We start from the raw sequence: 19,380 nt of genomic DNA, 5'->3' as shown, positions 1-19,380 counted from the left end.
CAATTCATTACACAGTGAAGATACACTGAGTTAGTACAGAGTGCATTGTAAGTACAGGTAAGAACATAACAGAATACAGAGTAAAGTGTCACAGCTACAGGGAAGTGCATTGCAGGTAGACAATAAGGTGCAAGGTCACAACAAGGTAGATTGTGAGATCAAAAGTCCATCTCATCGTATAAAGGAACCGTTCAATGGTCTTATCACAGTGGTATAAAAGCTGCCCTTGAGCCTGGTGGTATGTGCCCTCAGGCTCCTGTGTCTTCTGCCTGATGGGAGAGGGGAGAAGAGAGAATGACCTGGGTGGGTGGGGTCTTTGATTATGCTGGCTGTTTCACCAAGACAGCGAGAGGTAAAGACAGAGTCCATGGAGTGGAGGCTGGTTTCTGTGACGTGCTGGGCTGTGTCCACAACTCTCTGCAGTTTCTAGCGGTCCTGGGCAGAGCAGTTGCCATACCAAGCCGTAATCCTCCAAAAGCTGTAAGCATTGGGCATTTGTCATATTAAGTGGAATACCGAAGGACTTTAACCCATAATAGACTCAAATGTTTCTGAGCATTTTAAATATTTTCTAATTTTTGTCATGGGTGATGTCAACTTCCCTAATATTGATTGGCACCCCCATAGTGCAAAAGGTTTGGATAGGGCAGAACTTGTTTGGTGTGTCCAGGAAGGATTCCTGACACAATATGTCGACAGGCTGACTAGAGGGGAAGCCATTCTGGATCTGGTACTCGGCAATGAACCTGGTCAGGTGTCAGATCTCTCAGTGGGTGAGCATTTCGGAGACAATGACCACAACTCCCTGACCTTTACCCTTGCCTTTGGAGAGGGATAGGAGCAGATGGTATGGGAAAATATTTAATTGGAGAAGGGGGAATTATACTGTTATTAGGCAGGAACTTGGGAGTGTAAATTGGGAGCAGATGTACTCAGGGAAATGCACAATGGAAATGTGGATGTTGTTTAGAGATCATTTAGTTGGGGTTCTGGATAGGTTTGTCCAGTTGAGGCAGGAAAAGGATGGTAGGGTGAAGGAACCATGGTTGACAAGAGATGTGGAATATCTAGTGAAGAGGAAGAAATAAGCTTACTTAAGGTTTAGGAAGCAAGGATCAGACAGGGCTCTAGAGAGTTACAAGGTAGGCAGAAAGGAGCTTAGGAATGGATTTAGGAGAGCTGGAAGGGGGCAAGAGAAGGCCTTAGTGAGTAGGATTAAGGAAAACCCCAAGGTGTTCTACTTATATGGTATTGGCTTATTATTGTCATTTCTACCGAGGTACAGTGAAAAACTTGTCTTGTATACCGATCGTACAGTTAAATTCATTACACAGTGCAGTTACATTGGGTTAGTACAGAGTGCATTGATGTAGTACAGGTAAAAACAATAACGGTACAGGGTAAAGTGTCACAGCTACAGAGAGAGTGCAGTGCAATAAGGTGCAAGGTCACAATGAAGAACAGGAGGATGACTATAATGAAGGTAGGGCCGGTTAGGGATAGAGGAGGAAACGTGTGCCTGGAGTCGGAAGAGGTAGGGGAGGTCCTTAGTGAATACTGTGCTTCAGAATTCATCTGTGAGAGAGACCTTGACGTTTGTGAGGACAGGGTAAAACAGGCTGATAAGCTAGAACATGTTAATGTTAAGGAGAATGTGCTGGAACTTTTGAAAAACATTAGGATAGATAAGTCCCCGGGGCTGGATGCAATATATCCCAGGATACTACAGGAAGCGAGAGAAGAGATTTCTGAGCCCATGGTGGTGATCTGTGCATCCTCACTGGCCACAGGAGTAGTACCAGATGATTGGAGAGTGGCAAATGTTATTCCTTTATTCAAGAAAGGGAGTAGGGATAACCCTGGGAATTATAGTGGTGGGCAAATTATTGGAAAAGATTCTTAGGGACAGGATTTATCAGCATTTGGAGAAGCATAGTCTGATTAGGGATAGTCAGCATGGCTTTGTGAGGGGTAGGTCATGCACCACGAGCCTGATTGAATTCTTTGATGATGTGACAAAGCACATTGATGAGGGTAGAGCTGTGGATGTGGTGTATGTGGGCTTCAGTAAGGCATTTGATAAGGTTCCCCATGATAGACTCATTCAGAAGGTCGGGAGGCATGGGATCCAGGGAAACTTGGCTGTGTGGATTCGGAATTGGCTTGCCCATAGAATGCAAAAGGTGGTTGTAGATGGAGCTTATTCTGCCTGGAGGTCGGTGACCAGTGGTGTTCCGCAGGGATCTCTTCTGGCACCCCTGCTCTTTGTGATTTTTTATAAATGACTTGGATGAGGAAGTGGGTTAGTAAGTTTGTAGATGACAGGAAGGTTGGTGGTGTTGTGGATAGTGTAGAAGGTTGTCGAGGGTTACTACAGGACATTGATAGGATGCAAAGCTGGGCTGAGATGTGGCAGGTGGAGTTCAACCCGGAAAAGTGTGAAGTGATACACTTCGGGAGATCTAATTTGAAGGCAGAATACAGGGTTAATGGCAGGCTTTATAGCAGTGTGGAGGAACAGGGGGATCTTGGGGTCCAAGTCCATATATCCCTCAAAATTGCCGCACAAGTTGATAGGGTTGTTAAGAAGGTGTACAGTGTGTTGGCCTTCATTAGTCGGGGGATTGAGTTCAAGAGCTGCAAGGTAATGTTGCAGCTCTGTAAAACTCTGGTTAGACCACACTTAGAATATTGTGTTCAGTTCTGGTCGCCTCATTGTAGGAAGGATGTGGAAGTTTTAGAAACGGTGCAGAGGAGATTTACCAGGATGCTGCCTTGATTGGACAGCATGTTTTTTGACGATAGGTTGAGCGAGCTAGGGCTTTTCTCTTTGGAGCAAAGGAGGATGATAGGTGACCTGATAGAGATGCACAAGATGATAAGAGGCATAGATTGAGTGGATAGTCAGAGACCTTTTCCCAGGGTGGAAATGGCTAACACGAGGGGGGCATAATTTTAACGTGATTGGAGGAAAGTACTGGGGGGAATATCAGAGGTAAGTGTTTTACACAGTGAGTGGTGGGTGCGCGGAACGTGCTGCCGGGGGTGCTAGTAGAGGCAGATATATTAGGGACATTTAAGAGACTCTTAGATAGGCACATGGATGATAGAAAAATGGAAGGGTACGTGGGAGGGAATGGTGAGATAGATCTTAGAGTAGCTTAAAAGGTCGACAGAACATCGTGGGCTGAGGGGCCTGAACTGTGCTGTAGTGTTCTATGTTCTAATTTCACTTGCATCCAATGAAGTAAATATTATAATTATTGGTTGCAGTCGTCTAATGGTTTCTGCAACTCAGTTATTCCTATGTTAATTGCCAAACAATTGCATTCAGGGTATAAAAGATGATCCTTATATTTTAATCCAGCTGATGAAGAAAGCGGCAATCCACCTGCCTTTCACCATTAGAGGTTCTTTCTAAGGAATGAGCTTCAGGTGCAATAAATTTTAGAACTGCAACACTCCAGTCGTGACTCTCAGTACGGCCAGACTCTCCAGAGTACAACAGCGAGTAATGTTGCATATTCTGGCGTGTGGAACAGCAATTCAATGTAGGGTCCAGAGTCTGCATTGATGCCTTCAAGGTGTGGAATACTGAATTCATCACTGGATGTGGCAGGATCCAGTGGAGAGATTACTTGGCCTATACATGATGCTTGTATGGAGTGTCAGTTCTAATCTTGGTGTCACTCAGCTTCTGAACTCTGGTAAGAGTCATCTCTACTTCCTTTGGTTATTCTTGTTGCTTTTTCTGGAAGGGAAATGAAATGGAGAAGGAAGGAGTTAAGAGTCTGTCTCTGTTTGACTAGAATGTGCATAACCATTACCTATGCGCGTATGCTAAGTACATACGTGGATTAATTTGCAATAATACTGAGGCTGAATCATAAAAAATGTACGACACAGAAGGCCATTCAGTCAGTTGTCTTCATCCCAGTTTAAAGGAAGCGCTGTCAGAGGAGCCAAGGCGATAAACCACAGTGCATTTTGTAGATGGGAATGTGTACCAGTAGTGGAGGGAATTAATGTGTTCTGTGTGGGATAAGTCAAGTCGAAAGCTTTGTCTTGATGGTGTTCAGCTTCTTGAGGGATCTGCACTCAAAGTAAGTGGAGAATATTCCACGTCTTGCGGATTGTGGAAAAAGTTTGGGACGCCAGAAGGCGGGTCACATGCTGCAGTTATATGCAGCATCTGACCTGCTCTTGTAGCCACAGTGTATATGTCATAGTCATTCGGCAGAGGCTCTTCGGCCCACCGTGCCTGTGCCAGCAATTGGATACCTATCTTCACTAATCCCATTTTCAAACACTCAGCCCGTAGCCTTCTATGCCATGGCAATTCAAGTGCTCATTCTAAAAACATAAATGTTGTGAGAGTACCTACCTCCACCACCACCACCCCACCCCAGCACTGCATTCAGATTTCAACAATCAAATGGTTGAAACAATTCTTCCTCAAATCCCCTCTAACTGTTCTAACCCTTGTCTTAAGTCTATGCCCTTTGGTTGTAGCCATCTATATTAAGCAGAAAGGTTTATTGCCATCCATCCTCTCTGTACCTCTCATAACCCCTCCTCCCCTAACTTATGTCTTCTCCAGTCCATGGAAAATAAACCCAGCCTATTCACTCTCTCATCCATAGTTTGAATGCTCCTACAAAACATCATCTTTGCACTCTCTCCAGTGCACATCCTTCCGATAGTGTGGTGACCAGAAATGCACATAGTATTCCAGCTGAGACCTGACCAATGTTTTAAATAATTGTACTGTAACTTCCCTGCTCTTGTATTCTATGCCCTGGCTAATAAAAGCAAGTATCTTAACCACTTTGCCTACCAGACCAACTTCCTTCAGGGATCCTATGTGGCTAGTCCAATTGAGTTTCTGATTAATGGTGCCCCTCCCCAGGATGTTGATGGTGTGGACATGGTGATAATGCCTTTGAATGTGAAGGATAATTGGTTTGACTCTTGTAGAGATGGTCATTGCTTGACTTCTGTTGAATTGAATGTTGCTAGCCACTTATCATCCCAAGCTTGAATGTTGTCAAGGTTTTGCTGATGGAGGCATGGGCTACTTGCATTCCTGAGGGGCTCTGAATTGATTAACCACTGTGCTTTCGTCCCCACTTCTGACCTTTTTTGTGATAGAAAGAAAGTTATTGACAATGCAGCTGAAGATGTTTGGGCCTGGGGTACTGCTCTGAGGAACTCTTGCAGTGATGTCCTGAGACTGAACTTATTGACCTCCCACAACCATTGTCCTTATTATTACTCCAACCCTTGGAATGTTTCTCCCTCAATGACTTTAGTTTATTTTGATGTCATACCTGTTCAAATGTTGTCTTGATATCAAAGCAGTCATTCTTGCTTCACCTCTGGAATTCCACTCTTTAGTTCACGTTTGGACCAAGGCTGAGATGAGATCTGAAGCTGATCTCAATACTCAAACCAAACCAACGACTAGATTATTGACAAGTAATTGCTGCTTGATAGTACTGTTGGCAACAGCTATCATCACTTCACTGATGAGAGACAGTAGATTGATTTTTGGATTTGCCCTGTTTTTTAGTGCACAGAACATATCATCTGGATGTTTTTTCACATTGTCAGATAGATGCCAAGAACATCCTGGCTAGAGGTGTGGCTGGTTCTGGAGCACAAGTCTTCAGTACTGCAGTCTGGGTGTTATCTGGTCTTGTAGTACTTGCTGTGATCAGTTGTTTCTTGATGCCAAAAGAAGTGAATTGAATTGTCTGAAGACTGAGATCTTAGGTGAGCACTAAGACAGACCATCTACTGGGCTGAACATGGTTATGAATACTTCATTCTTCTCTTTGCTGTGCCCCATCACCATTGAGGATGGGGATGTTCTTGAATCCTCAGTTGGTTTGTTCACCACCATCCATGACCAAGTGTGGTAGGATAGCAGGGCTTTGATCTGACCAGAGCTTTGATTAGATTTGCATAATCGCGTATCTCAGTCTATCGTCTTCTGTTTGTGCTGGGTTAGCATGAATATATTCCTGTGTATTTTCATTAGGCTGTCATTTCAAATTTTTTAAAAAGTATGTTTGGTGCTGCTCCCAGCGTGCTCTTCTACACTCTGAAATTGGTTTGATCGCACGGCTTCATTGTAACAGTAGACACACCAGGTTATATTATGTGTTGTGGTGATGTACATTTCTGCTTTTGAGGAAGGTCCACGGTGCCTCATGGGCGCCTAGATGATAGCTACCACGTCCTGTGCAGCATGATTACAAGGCACATTGCATAACAGAAGTTGTCCTTGTTTTGAAGGCAGTACTTTTCCATCAGGGCTGTGTGTTCACCCCTCCTACTGATGCTGTTGTAGATAAATGAATTGTGTGGCTTATCAAGGACTAAGTCAACAAGGTTTGTCTTTGGGAGTTGATTTGCACACAACCTGCTACAAATCAATCTGGCAGCTATATTCTTTGTGAAGTGAAGTTTTTATTTCAGATTTCCAGCAATTTTTATTTTCTATTGGATGTGGTTGTGGTCATGCTACCAAGTCACTCTGAGTAATCGATGTTTAAGTGTGGTGCCCTTGGTACTTTCTGTGCTTCTTCCAAGTGTTGGTCAACATGGAGGACCACTGATTCATTGGCTGATGGAGTATGTTAAGTGATAACCTACTGGGGATTTGCTTGCATATGCTGCCTTCAGGTTTGCAGTCAATGTTGAGGACTTGAGGCTACTCTCTTTCACTTTTGATGAGACAAGATGTACCCAGGGGTTGTGAGGGAGAAGCCTAGGATATTGGCCATAAGGTATAATTCAGTGTGTACAATGATAAAAGCTGTATGCTGTCAGTTTGATTGCATGCTCCTATCGCCGACCTATACTGAAATTTTACAAGTTTCTGTTTGCTACTAATGCTTGTTCCAAAATAGCAACACAGCTATTTTAACTGCATCAGACCTACATATTCGAAGTGGTTAAGTTAACCTGTTAACCACAGCAGACCACTGAGTTCTTAAGTGCAGAATAAGAAAGGTGAAAAGCAGGTGCAGTATACAAAGCCATCAGCGTTCCTCTTTCCATTCCTGCTGCTTTTATAGGCATTTTGGGCTTTTCACCGTGGCAGTGTAGATACATCTCCAATCAGAAGGCATAATTGCTCAACAAACATGCAGCGAAAGGGTATGGACGGCTTTACACAATAAGAAAGTAGAAAGAGTGCATTCATTTGGGAGAAAGTAAAGCTTAAAAAACATAATAACTGCAACTATACATTGTAAATATATCTCACCACCTGGCTTCTCATTCAAATGTATTAAGTTCCTATACATGACGGATATGGACTAATTTGCTGTGAAAGGAATTGGGGGGATATAGGGAACAGGTGGTGAAGTGAACATGAAGTCCAGGATCAGTGACAGAATGGGCTGGAGAGCTGACTGGCCGCCTCCTGTTTCCATTCCTTGTGCAGTTATGATTTTGGAGTGTTGGGGCTTGTCTGCTCCAGCCTGTTATCTTTTTAATGGCATAGTAATTTTTTGTTTCATTTATTGGCAAACATTGTCTTGGAAACTGAAAATTAACTTTTACACATGGAGTCCCAAAATTCAGATTTTTCAATCTGAAAATTTAAAGGCAATATTTAAATGTTTTTAAAAATCTCTTTTGATTTTATGCAGAAGTTCATAGTAAATTAAAGGTCAAGCCCCACCCATATAAATGTATTAGTTACTGCATTGAACTTAAAATTGAACTGAACTGTATGTACTGACTGTAGAAATAGATTAGAGGCAAGAGACTAATCGGATCAGGAAACTATCTTGAGTTGCCCACTTCTGAGCAACTGGGTGGTCAAGTCTACTTGATAACCCAGATATTTAATGTCTTCATTGTCCTGCTTTCTTTGGAGAGACCTGTTCATGACAGTGTTAGCAGGAGTGACTACTGCACAGTCCTTGTGGAGTCAAAATCCTGACTTTAAATCAAAGAGGCCCTGCTAAATAGATTAGACTTGGAACAGATATGATAGCTCAAAACTGGACATCTCTGAGGCAGTGTGAACTGTCAGCAGTAGCTGAAATGAATGTTGTCCCATGCATGCTAAACAGCAAAACTGTATGCAATAGGCAAGCTAAACAGACCCACAACCAATGGACCAGTTCAAAGATCTGCAGTCCTTCCACCACTTGGCTGATAATGTTGGTGGATAATTAAACTACTAATGGGATAAAAAGCTATCAGATCCATGCTTATCCTTGCTGATGGCAAGACCCAACATGTGAGCTCCAGTAACAAGGCTGAAGCACTTGCAACTATGTACAGCCAAAAGTGCCAAGCAGATGATATTAAGAAATGGCTGAGAGCATTGAATACAGACCACTTTGTAGAATACTTTCCTTCAGTCAGCATGAACTAAGAAACAGGAGCAGGTGTAGACCATCTCGTTCTTCAAGACTGATTTGCCATTCATCAAGATTGTGTCTTATCTTGGCTCCATTTCCTTATATCCCTTGATATATAGAAATGTATTGAACTCTGTATGGAGAGAGGAGGTTTGATGCTGTAGGGAATTCCAAGGATTCACCATCCCTTCTGAAGAATTTTCTTCTGTTCTTAGTCCTAAATGGCCTATCTCTTACTCAGGTTCTCAACTCCTCAGTCAGGGGAAATGCCCTCCCAGCATTTACCTTGTTGAACTCTGTCAGAATTTTGTAGGTCTCAATGACAATGGCTCCCATTAGTTTAAATTCTAGAGAGTACAGGCCTGGTCTACTCAACTTCTCTTCACACAGCATGTACACCATCCCAGGAACCACTCTGGCAAATCTTAGTGCACTCCTTCTATGGCAAGTATGTTCTTAAGAGACCAAAACTGTATAAAAACTCTAGGTGAAGTTGCTCCTAGGCCTATATAATTGCAGACAGACTCCTTTTACTCCTGTACTCAAATCCTCATCTAATATTGGTTAATGTACCATTTGCCTTCCTAATTGTCTGCTGCAATTGCACATTAGCTTTCAGTGTCCTGTGTACAAGGAGACCTTTGGAAAATAGAGTAATGACAGACTGGGAATTTTTTTTTTAAAATGCTCTTCAACAATGGTCCAGTCGGGGTGTTGCCCCGAGAACCATATCTCGGGCCTGAGGGGCCCTGTCACCCACCCAGCCCACTCAACACCAGCCCTCACAGGCAGCCATTGCACATTGCCTCCTGGTTCACCCCAAACCCAGCTGTGCATTGCGGTTTCAGCACTACTGGAATTCCAACAGTTGGTAGGGGAGGGGTGAGCTTTCAGTTGCCGCTGGCAATTGTGAGGGATTGGAGAGACGGGCATCTATGTTTAATTAAATCTGCAATCAGCAACCAATCTGATAAGTCACCTGGGGCCCTACTGCTGAAATAATCCTCCAGAAGTCGAACTGCAATACAACCAGCAGCAGTGTGTAATCCGTGCCTCAGTGCTTTCTTCACCGATGTGCCACAAGTTAGAAGCTTAGTTTGCCCGGCCAAGGTGGCCATTTACTGGTACAGGGTTCCACCTGAACCGACTACCTCCCCTCTTCTGAGGATGCATCCATGCCTGGGTGTCCCTAGAGAAAGAGCACTCCTTGTCCACTGGCTCTCTGGAAGTCTTCCAGGACTGGACGCCGCAGGGGCTGAAGTGCATTCTGAGCAAAGATGGCAATGTTTTAATTTGATGTAAATTTTATAAATGATGTAAATACATATGTTAATCTTTTTTTGGGTGGGGGTGAGACATCACTTTTTCATAAGGTCCTTATTTAGCTGCAGGGCTATTACAATCTTTGTTATATACAGAACACTTGAGAGCACATACCACCAGGCTCAAGGACAACTTCTATCCTGCTATTATCAGACTCTTGAATGGACCTCTGGTATGCTAAAAGATGAACACTTGATCTCCTAATCTACCTCGTTGTGGTCCTTGCACTTTATTTCCCCACACTGCACTTTCTCTGTAACTATAACACTTTATTCGGCATTCTGTTTTCCTTTTTACTATCTCAATGTAATTACGTACAGAATGATCTGTCTAGATGGCACGCAAACAAAAGCTTTTCAATGTATTTCGGTACAATAGCTGGCAGCATTACGCTTGCAGCCTAATAAGTGCCCAAGATATTATGCAATTAGGTGCATTTCTCCTGTTGTTTCATTGTCCACTTGGCCCCAGAATTGGAGAAAAAGTACTTTGAGCTAGATGTGATGTAGCCAATATCATTCTGAAACTAGTGTCTAAAACAAAGGGAACTCGCAATGTGGGTCTCATTAGTGAGTCACGGCAACTACATGTGTTCAATATTTATGTTAATTTTGCTGACAGTGATTTTATATATTTTGAAATACAATATTAAGCAAAGTGTGCTTTATTGTCAATGGAATAAACCTATAGGGGGGGGGTTAAAATTAAATTACAAATCCTGGCTCCTTGTGGATAATTCACGTGTTCACGCCTGTTGACTTCTATTCCCTGTCCTTCCATAATTTGGAGTCTTGTTGTGAATTGTGGTCATTTTCTGTCCCGCTGTCAGTCTGCAAGTGATCCAGTCTCCTTCACTCTGACCCTTCTCCAAAGGCAGACTGCACCGATCAACTGCTTCTTGTTACTCAGGGAGGAGAGGGCAAATTCAGTGAGATGTTATTGGTCTTGGACACAAGGCAATCCAGGGATTGGTGGTGATGGGTGCTGGAATTTCCTGAAAACAGGTGCTCGGCTGTCTGAGGTGTTGCTGGTCATTTGGGAGGTGACTGGTAATTGTGATGCCCCATCATTACCTGGTACTTAAATGGGGAATTCTTCCTTGGAAAAAATTACTAGAGAAGGGACAAAAGAACTAAGGTAGTTAGACAACCAAATATGAACTAGTTCAATGAAATATCCACATGCAAAAACTTAACTTTGGGAGTGCCAGGCTCTGGCTGCATTGCCTGCAGTGATTAGATTTAATTCTATTAAATGAGAAAACTGCATTCAACAAAAAATTATTTTGTAGAATAGGTCCAAAACAAAATCCACAGGATGATGCTATCAATACTGGATAAATGTGGGGTTAATTAATTAACCAGTTGGTACCTCCTGCATTGGCGTCGTTGACTGAATGGCCAGTGTCTGTTTTGTAGATTCGTGAGCAACACTGGAGAAGCATTTATACCAAACGCATTGAGAATAAAGTCAATGGTTTGTGAAGTGTTGTCCTTTTGTTCTTGGCGATAAGTAAAGAGGTATCAAGCGGACCTGTCCCCAGTAACACATTTACTGTAAATTTATGTTTATTCTGTCCCTATTTCATTCAACCACTTGTTCCATTTTGTTTAGTGCATCTGATGGTTATCGATACCTAATGTATCCAATCCTACAGTTCCAAGTCTAAGTATTTTATCCACATAAATCTCCATTATTTTGCAGTAACCTGTTTTAATCAGGTCACTTCTAATTTGAAGTCTGTCTAAGGATCCCAAGGAACAAGATGCTGGGACTCTGACTGATTTTTGCGTTGCTGCAGTCTTTGTGCTGTAGCCTGGCTGTAGGTAGGATGTCATTCAGCTGGAAAGGGTGCAGGAAAGGTTCAAAAGGATGTCGGTGGGTTTGAGTGATAAGGCTGGATAGACGGTGGCATTTTTCCCCTGGAGCGTAGTGGGCTGTGGGATGACCTCCTCCGAGTATGAGGGGTAGAGATAAGGTGAAGGATGACTATCTTTTTCCCAGGGACAAACGGGCAAATGGGACTAGCTTAGATGGGCAACCTGGTCGGCATGGACGAGTTGGGCCGAAGGGCCTGTTTTCGTGCTGTATAGCTCTGACTCTAGGGTGGCGTTGGGAGGGAGTGCGTCGAAAAGGAACGGAGCCGAAGGAGACGGGGTCATTTTCAAACTGAAGGCAGGCAACTTCATGGCTGGTTTCTTATCAGTATCCGTTTCTCTTGTGTGATCCGTGTCCCGGCGCTGCCTTCACCAACATGCCGCCACCTAGAAGCTTAATTTACAAACTCTGGCTCCTTCTCCTGGGTAATTCACCCCTGTTGATTTTTATTCCTGTTGTCCTTCCATAATGTGGAGTCTTGTTGCTAATTGTGGTCATTTTCTGTCCCAGGGCCCGCTGTTGGTCAGAGAGTGGTCCAGTCTCCTTCAGCCCTGACCCTTCTCCGAGGGCAGACAGCTCGGATCAACTGCTCCCTGTTATCCGGAGAGGAGCGGGTGGATTCGGTGAGATATTATTGGTTTCGGACACGGGACAATCCTGGGATCAGTAGAAACGAGTCCAGGAAGTTCCTGAAACCAGGCGCTCGGCTGTCCGTGTCTGACTCGCTGGTCATTCGAGAGGTGACGGTGGACGATTCTGACACTTACCATTGCTCCGTGCTGAGACAGGATCAATGGAAAGCATTTACTGGAAACGGAACAGAATTAAACATCCAAGGTAATTATGAAATGAAACCAGTAAACACTGGAAACACTCAGCAGGCCGGGCAGCATGTGGGGTGAGGGAACTGGAGCCAACGTCTCAGACCAATGACCGAGCTGGAAGAAGAGTTTATTCGGAGCTCCCTCTCTCCACACATGGCCTGAGCTGCTGAAGGATTTCTGTCTTCGCCACGTTCAAGTTTGGGTTTTGCTTCTGACCCGAGGTAACAGGATGAACCAAGACTGAAACAATTCCCCGCACGGGGAAGAGGGAACTTGTCACTGAATACATCAGCTCCACAACGTCGGTGGGCAGCAGGGACGTTCGTGCAGGTTCCAAAAAGTTCATTTGAAGAGAGGCGGTTAGAAGGCAAACCTCCGACCGCTCCTCCGGCACCGACGGCGCAATGGGTTCAATACCAAAGGGATTGGTGATGGGGAACGGAACCGTGAAACGTCCTTGTTGGAACACACTGTCGGTGTAGTTGTAACTCCTGACCAATTTGTGCCCGGACCAAACGAGCTGACAAACACACGCTGGAAACACTCAGCTGTCGGGTCGCATCTGTGGGGGAGAGAAACATTTGGGATTGCAGACCCTTCGTCAGAACTCTTCGACCTGAAACGTTACCTCTGTTTCTCTTCCCACAGATGCGACCTGACCAGCTGAATGTTTCCAGCGGTTTCTGTTTTTTTTATTTTAGATTCCCAGCATCTGCCTTTTCATTTTCAGTGTAAAACTTCGAATTCATTCCGTTCCTCGGGCCGTGTGTTATTTCTGTTTCTGCCGGTGTGCATTTTGAGCTACAAACTAATCAATTCGATTCCTCGGCGTTCCCGTTGTATCGTGCACCGCCTTCAGTTGTATCCACAGATGCTCTCTGTATCCTTCTGAGTTACAGCAACATCCATAATGTGTGAATTTCCCGTTTTGTGCAGCGAAGCCTGACGTCTCCCTCACTCTGGACCCCGAGGTGGAAGCTGCTGGGATTCACACTCTGACCTGTGCGGCTGCGGGATTTCTCCCTCGAGATCTGAACATTTCTTGGGCTGTAACGGGAGACGTCTCGTATGAAGTAGAGGCGGGCCCGCTGTCGGTAAACGGGGACCGAACCTACAACCTGAGCTCCCGGCTGCGGGTTACCGACACTCGGCGGGAGGCAGGAGCCGTCGCCACCTGCCTGGTTCGACATGTTACAGGGAGCGAGTCGGTGAGGAGAAGTTTCAGCTTCAGCCGAGGTAGGTGGTTGACACGGAATAAATCCCACAGCCAGCGAGCACAAATGGAACCAACACAATGGTCGGCAGTCGGATCAAACACGTTGAGTATCCCATTCAGGAGGGTTTCGGGCGAGAGAGTTAACGTTTCAACTTAATGAGCTATTTTGATGCAACTTTTAGAATTCTAATTAAAATGCCCACTAATCCGTAAAAATAACCTGATTTCTTTATCCAAATACCGTCTGTCCGCTGAATTATTTCACGCCCTTCCTAACTTTCTTTTTCAATCTTTTTATTAGTTTTCAAATTAATACAGATTAATATATAACATCAATGTTTGTACATGTAATACAAAGAGATCTGGATAACAATCATGGCGTAGATAATCATAAAGAACAATAAGATATAAAAAAATCTGTAGATCCAATGATCTCTTAGTAAATGAATATAATATAAAAGAAAGAAAGGAAAAATATTTATTATATAAATTTAAAAAAGAGAAAAAAAACCAAATCAGTAAGAAAAATTATAAACAATATAAACTAAACTAAACAGAAAAATTTCAAAAAACCCCAAAAAAATTGGTCTAAAATTTCTCAGTAGAAACAGAACAATATTATGTCAACTCCGTTCCTCTAAGTTGGAAAGTTATTGAAAGGGGATCTACATCACGTGAAAATATTGAATAAATGGACTCCAAATATCTTCAAATTTAAGCGACGGATCAACAGTACCACTCCTAATTTTTGCCAAGTTTAAACATGATATAGTTTGAGAGAACCATTGCAAAGTAGTAGGGGGTGTTTGATCCTTCCATTTAAGCAAAATGGATCATTTGGCCATTAATGTAACAAAAGCATTCATACGGTTAGTGGAAGCAGATAAATGGCCAGACTCTATCCTTGGTAATCCAAAAATTGTAGTGATAGGGTGAGGTTGTAAATCAATCTTCAATACATTTGAAATAATGTTAAAAATGTCTTTCCAATATTTTTCCAAAAGAGGACAGGACCAAAGCATGTGTCAAAGAAGCCACATTTGATTTAATCTATCACATATAGGATTTTGGTTTTAAAAATGAGCTAGCTTATATTTGGACATGTGGGTCCTGTGAACTACCTTAAACTGTATCAACGAGTGTCTGGCACACATTGAAGATGTATTGACTAAATGAAGAATTTTCTTCCAAGTCTCTGTAGGTAAAGATGTTTGGAGTTCACTTTCCCATTCATTCTTAACTTTGTCCAGTGATTCTGGATGTATTTTCATAATTAGATCATAGATTAGTGCTATCAAACCCTTCTGATAAGGATTAAGACCTAAAATTTTTTCTGTAGTTTCAGTTTTGTAAGGTGTCGGAAAAGAGGGTATAGTAGCTTTTAAAAAATTTCTAATCTGCAAATATTGAAAAAAGTGTGATCTAGGCAAATTGTATTTGTAGACAATTGTTCAAAAGATGAAAAACAGTTATCAATGAATAAACCACGAAAACATACTATTCCCTTCCTTTTTCATGTGGAAAAAGCTGAGTCAACTCTGGATGGATGAAAGAAAAAATTAGATTGAATGGGACTTGACAAGTTAAATTTATTCAATCCAAAAAATTTACAAAATTGAAACCATATTCGTATTGTATGTTTAACAATTGGGTTAATCATATGTTTACTTGGTAAGTGCAAAAGGGAGTGAAGCTCCTAAAATAGAAACTAATGAAAATTCAAGTACTGATTGGTGCTCAAGGTGTACCCATTTGGGGCATTGAATTACATCTGAATCTTGTATCCAAAAAATTAAATATCTGATATTAATTGCCCAATAATATAATCTAAAGTTAGGCAGGGCCATACCACCATCCTTTTTTAGTTTTTTGTAAATATTTCTTACTTAACCTTGGGTTTTTATTCTGCCAAATATATGAAAGAATTTTAGAAGCAATAGTGTCAAAAAAAATATTTCGGGACAAAAGTTGGAATCGCTTGAAATAAATATAAAAATTTTGGTAAAATATTCATCTTAACCACGTTAATTCGGCCTACCAATGATAAAGACAGTGGAGACCACTTAGTAAATAATTGGTTAACATAGTCAATTAAAGGTAATAGATTAGCTTTAAATAAGTCCTTATGTTTCTTGGTAATTTTAACACCTAAATACATAAAATAGTCAGTTACCAATCTAAAAGGTAATTGCCTATAAATTGGGGTTTGCAAATTCAATGGAAAAAGTTCGCTTTAAGATTTAATCTATAGCCAGAAAAACACTAAACTGACCTAGTAGTGATAGTACTGCGGGGATAGATTCGTCCGGATTAGAAATATAAAGTAACGGGTCATCTGCGTAGAGAGATATCTTATGAATCTTCTGTCTGTGAGTAACGCCACATACATTTGAAGAGTCCCGGAGTGCAATAGCCAAGGGTTCTAAAGCAATATCAAATAAAAGGGCTTAATGGGCAACCTTGTCTAGTACCTTAAAGCCTAAACAAAGGAGATCTTTGATTATTAATAAGTATTGAAGCCATAGGTGTATAATAAATCATTTTAATCGCAGATATAAATTTAGGGCTAAAATTAAATTTTTAAGTGGAGTGAATAGATATTCCCATTTGACTCTGTCAAATGCCTTTTCAGCATCTAGTGAAACAACACATTCTGGAATTTGGGATGAAGGGGTATATATAATATTCATTGATCTCCTAATATTAAAATGTAAATAACTATTCTGAATAAATCCTGTCTGGTCTTCAGAGATAATTTGTGGGAGAACCTTTTCTAGTTTAATGGCCAATAATTTGGAAAATATTCTTGAATCTACATTTAATAAACAAATAGGTCTATAAGATGCACAATCAGTGGGATCTTTATCCTTTTTAAGAATTAAAGAAATAGTTGCTTCGCCCTTTCTTACTTTCGTTTGAACGCAGCAACTTTCAGTAGACCTTTTGAGGGAACAATCTCAATGTCCAAATGAAACCAAACCTGAGAATATAAAAAGTAGCGAACACGTCGATTGGTTACACAGGATAAATGAAGTTCAAAAACATGTAGTCAAAATGAGGTGGACGATAAACCATATGGTAAACGGGTGTTTTTGTAGAAACTGTTAATGGCGACAATAGAAATTTACAAAGCTTAGTGAATGGGTTTGAGGATTTGTAAATAGAGACTGATTGTAGAGGCAGGATGTTGTGTTGAACCCATGTAAAGTATTAGTGTGGCTCCACTTGCGGGTATTGGCACCAATTCTCAACACCATCTTTTTAAGAAAAAAATCTCAGGGGCTTGGAGTGGATACAGAACTGGTTAAATAGAATATTTACAGGAGCACAGGATTCTAGTCGTGTAGATTGTCTGAAGGAGACCAATTCACCATTATTAGAAAATGCTAGGCCAAAAGATGTGCAAAAATGTTCAAAAGTAAATATGGAGAACTGTCCACGGCTAAAGCAACAAAAGGACCCTGATACAAGTTGACTGGCAAGCTACCAGAGACATTTTTTAAAAATTGCATTAACTGGTTGGGATTTGGAGTGAACTGTCTGGCTAGGTAGTGTGTACAGATTCTGATGAGGATTGGATAAATGCTCTTGGGGGGGGGGGGGGGGGGGCGTGAATGCAGAGATAAAGGGGACTACTGCTGCTCTCCCGTTTATTGCCAAATTACCCTTTGAAAATTCCCGTGCACTGCAAGGGTCAGCTGGCCTCCTACTGTGCCCGACCCTTCCATGTCTCCAATGGCTTACAGGAAGATGGGGAATTAAAAAAATCAGAAGATATTCAGCGATCTATAATTTTCATATTCTGAATTTCAAGCGTAGGGCTGTTGCTATTTTGATATACCTCCAATGTAATGTTGGAATATCAATTATAGTGCAAAATATTAAGTACAGCACAATACTGTATGGGTGACAGGCATTTAAACAATCAATAGCTATTTTATACTACTGTTTTAATCATTGAGAGAATTTCTGATTGGAAAATGTATGCTTTGGTTAAATTATTATTTTCTCATTGTAAATGGTCTCTGAACTGTCTGCAACAATATGCTCTAGATTAATTTGCTCTTCACTACATTCATAAAATAATACTACTGTCCTTTTACATTCTGTAGAGAAAGGAAAATTAAGTCTTTCCAGCAAGAATAGTCTTCGGGTACTCAAATTATTGGCTAACTATGATTTATGATAAATGTCAATGCAGATCGTACTTTGTCACCTTCAGTGCTCTTAAAGTCTTGTATGTTATATTTAGAATACAATGAAACACCATATTTAGTTAAAACTATTAAAACCAGAATCAGACTTTTAGATGTGTAAATTAACATGCAGTGTACAGAACTTGTGGCCAAGTAATTGCATAGGTTTGAGGTGAAATATTTATTAAATTTGCACACTGCAATATCTAAAATGCAAAATTAAGGTGTAAATATGGGTGCACTTTACTTCACTCTACTCCAAGTAACTAGGCATGCACTATGGGGAAAATGTGCAGAAATTTGGACATGGAAGGACATCAGATAATTGCTAGAATTTTTAAGACATTTCATTTCACATTATCTCTGGCCATTGCCAGCTGTTCTCACAGTGGAGGGAATTGATAATGTGGATGACTTGCTGTTAATAGTTTAGAATGATCATTTCCTTACTTTAAAAATTGAATGTAGTTTGGACTTTTCAATCCATAAATTATTCCATCAGATTTACCTAGAATTAATATGCACATCAAAAAATTCAAATACTATTTCATATAGTTAATGTTTCAGCTGAAATGTTCCTTCCCCATATGGTGATTATTTTCCGTATTTAACATGTTCAAAGTCTGGAATGTTTTACTATTCAATTAATGTTGACCGACACTGTTAAACTCTAAGACATTATAAAATTTCCATTGCTGGTTTTGTACCGTACTGCATGCATTATGCTGAACCACATTTAACAAATTTCACATTAACCAAAGTATAACTTGTACCAGGCAAATCGAGCTGATTAATTTCAACACCTTGTTTGCTATCTTTCCTTTATGACAAAAACTTCACAGTTCATATTTGTGCTTCTTAAGATTAAAGAAAGAGATGGCCCTAGAAGAAATGTAGGTATGGGTCACCATTGCGTGATTGTTGTACACATGCAAAAAAATAGGGCAATAAGAATCAAATCTATTAGAAGATCCTCAGATCACTTGAAGACAAAACAGCAGAAACCCAAGCAGCTATCTATGCCAGGCCTTTTGTCTCTCAGCTATTTGATTTGAAAGTTAAATGGCCAGATTTTAAAAAGAAAAGTTGAAGCAGCAAGAGTTTCAGGTTGCCAAATTATCTGAGAAGAATGAGGACTGTCTCCTCTGTTTGCAGATAATTATCTTATCCCAGTAATTGTACGTCACTTCATCATCGTTGTGGGAATTAGTTTATTATTGCTGGCAGTGATCTGCATTCACACTTCTCGGTAAGTAGCAAGAAATGAAATCTTTCAGAAGTACATAAATTTCTACTCATCTCCATCTCAAATGGTTGAGCCCTTATTTTGAGAGTGTGACTCCTGGTTCTAGACATCCCAGCCACGGGAAACACATTGAAAAATCTTTCAAGGCTCACAGGGTCAATGAGACCCTTTCTCAGTAAACCCACTCTGGTTAATCTCTCCCTTGTATGACAAATCCGCTAACTTGGGAATCAAATTTGTGTGAATCTGCACTGCACTCCCTCTATGGCTAGTATATCCTTTATTTTTTGTGTAATATCTTGATTTAAGG

At 41.3% G+C, this 19,380-nt stretch overlaps 1 protein-coding gene across 1 annotated transcript; it reads left to right on the top strand.

The window, feature by feature from the left end:
* Positions 1 to 3,628: 3,628 nt before the first annotated feature.
* On the top strand, positions 3,629 to 19,321 carry LOC127569317 (tyrosine-protein phosphatase non-receptor type substrate 1-like). Its single transcript, XM_052013834.1, has 4 exons — positions 3,629 to 3,707; positions 12,099 to 12,425; positions 13,349 to 13,648; positions 18,980 to 19,321. The coding sequence occupies exons 1-4, from the start codon at positions 3,650 to 3,652 to the stop codon at positions 19,075 to 19,077; spliced, it is 783 nt and encodes a 260-aa protein (XP_051869794.1). The 5' UTR covers positions 3,629 to 3,649; the 3' UTR covers positions 19,078 to 19,321.
* Positions 19,322 to 19,380: the final 59 nt, after the last annotated feature.

The sequence above is a fragment of the Pristis pectinata genome, chromosome 4 (assembly GCF_009764475.1).
Source record: "Pristis pectinata isolate sPriPec2 chromosome 4, sPriPec2.1.pri, whole genome shotgun sequence".
NCBI classification, from domain to species: Eukaryota; Metazoa; Chordata; class Chondrichthyes; order Rhinopristiformes; family Pristidae; genus Pristis; species Pristis pectinata.
The sequence above is the reverse complement of the archived record's forward strand: the minus strand, read 5'-3'. Positions and strand labels throughout refer to the sequence as shown.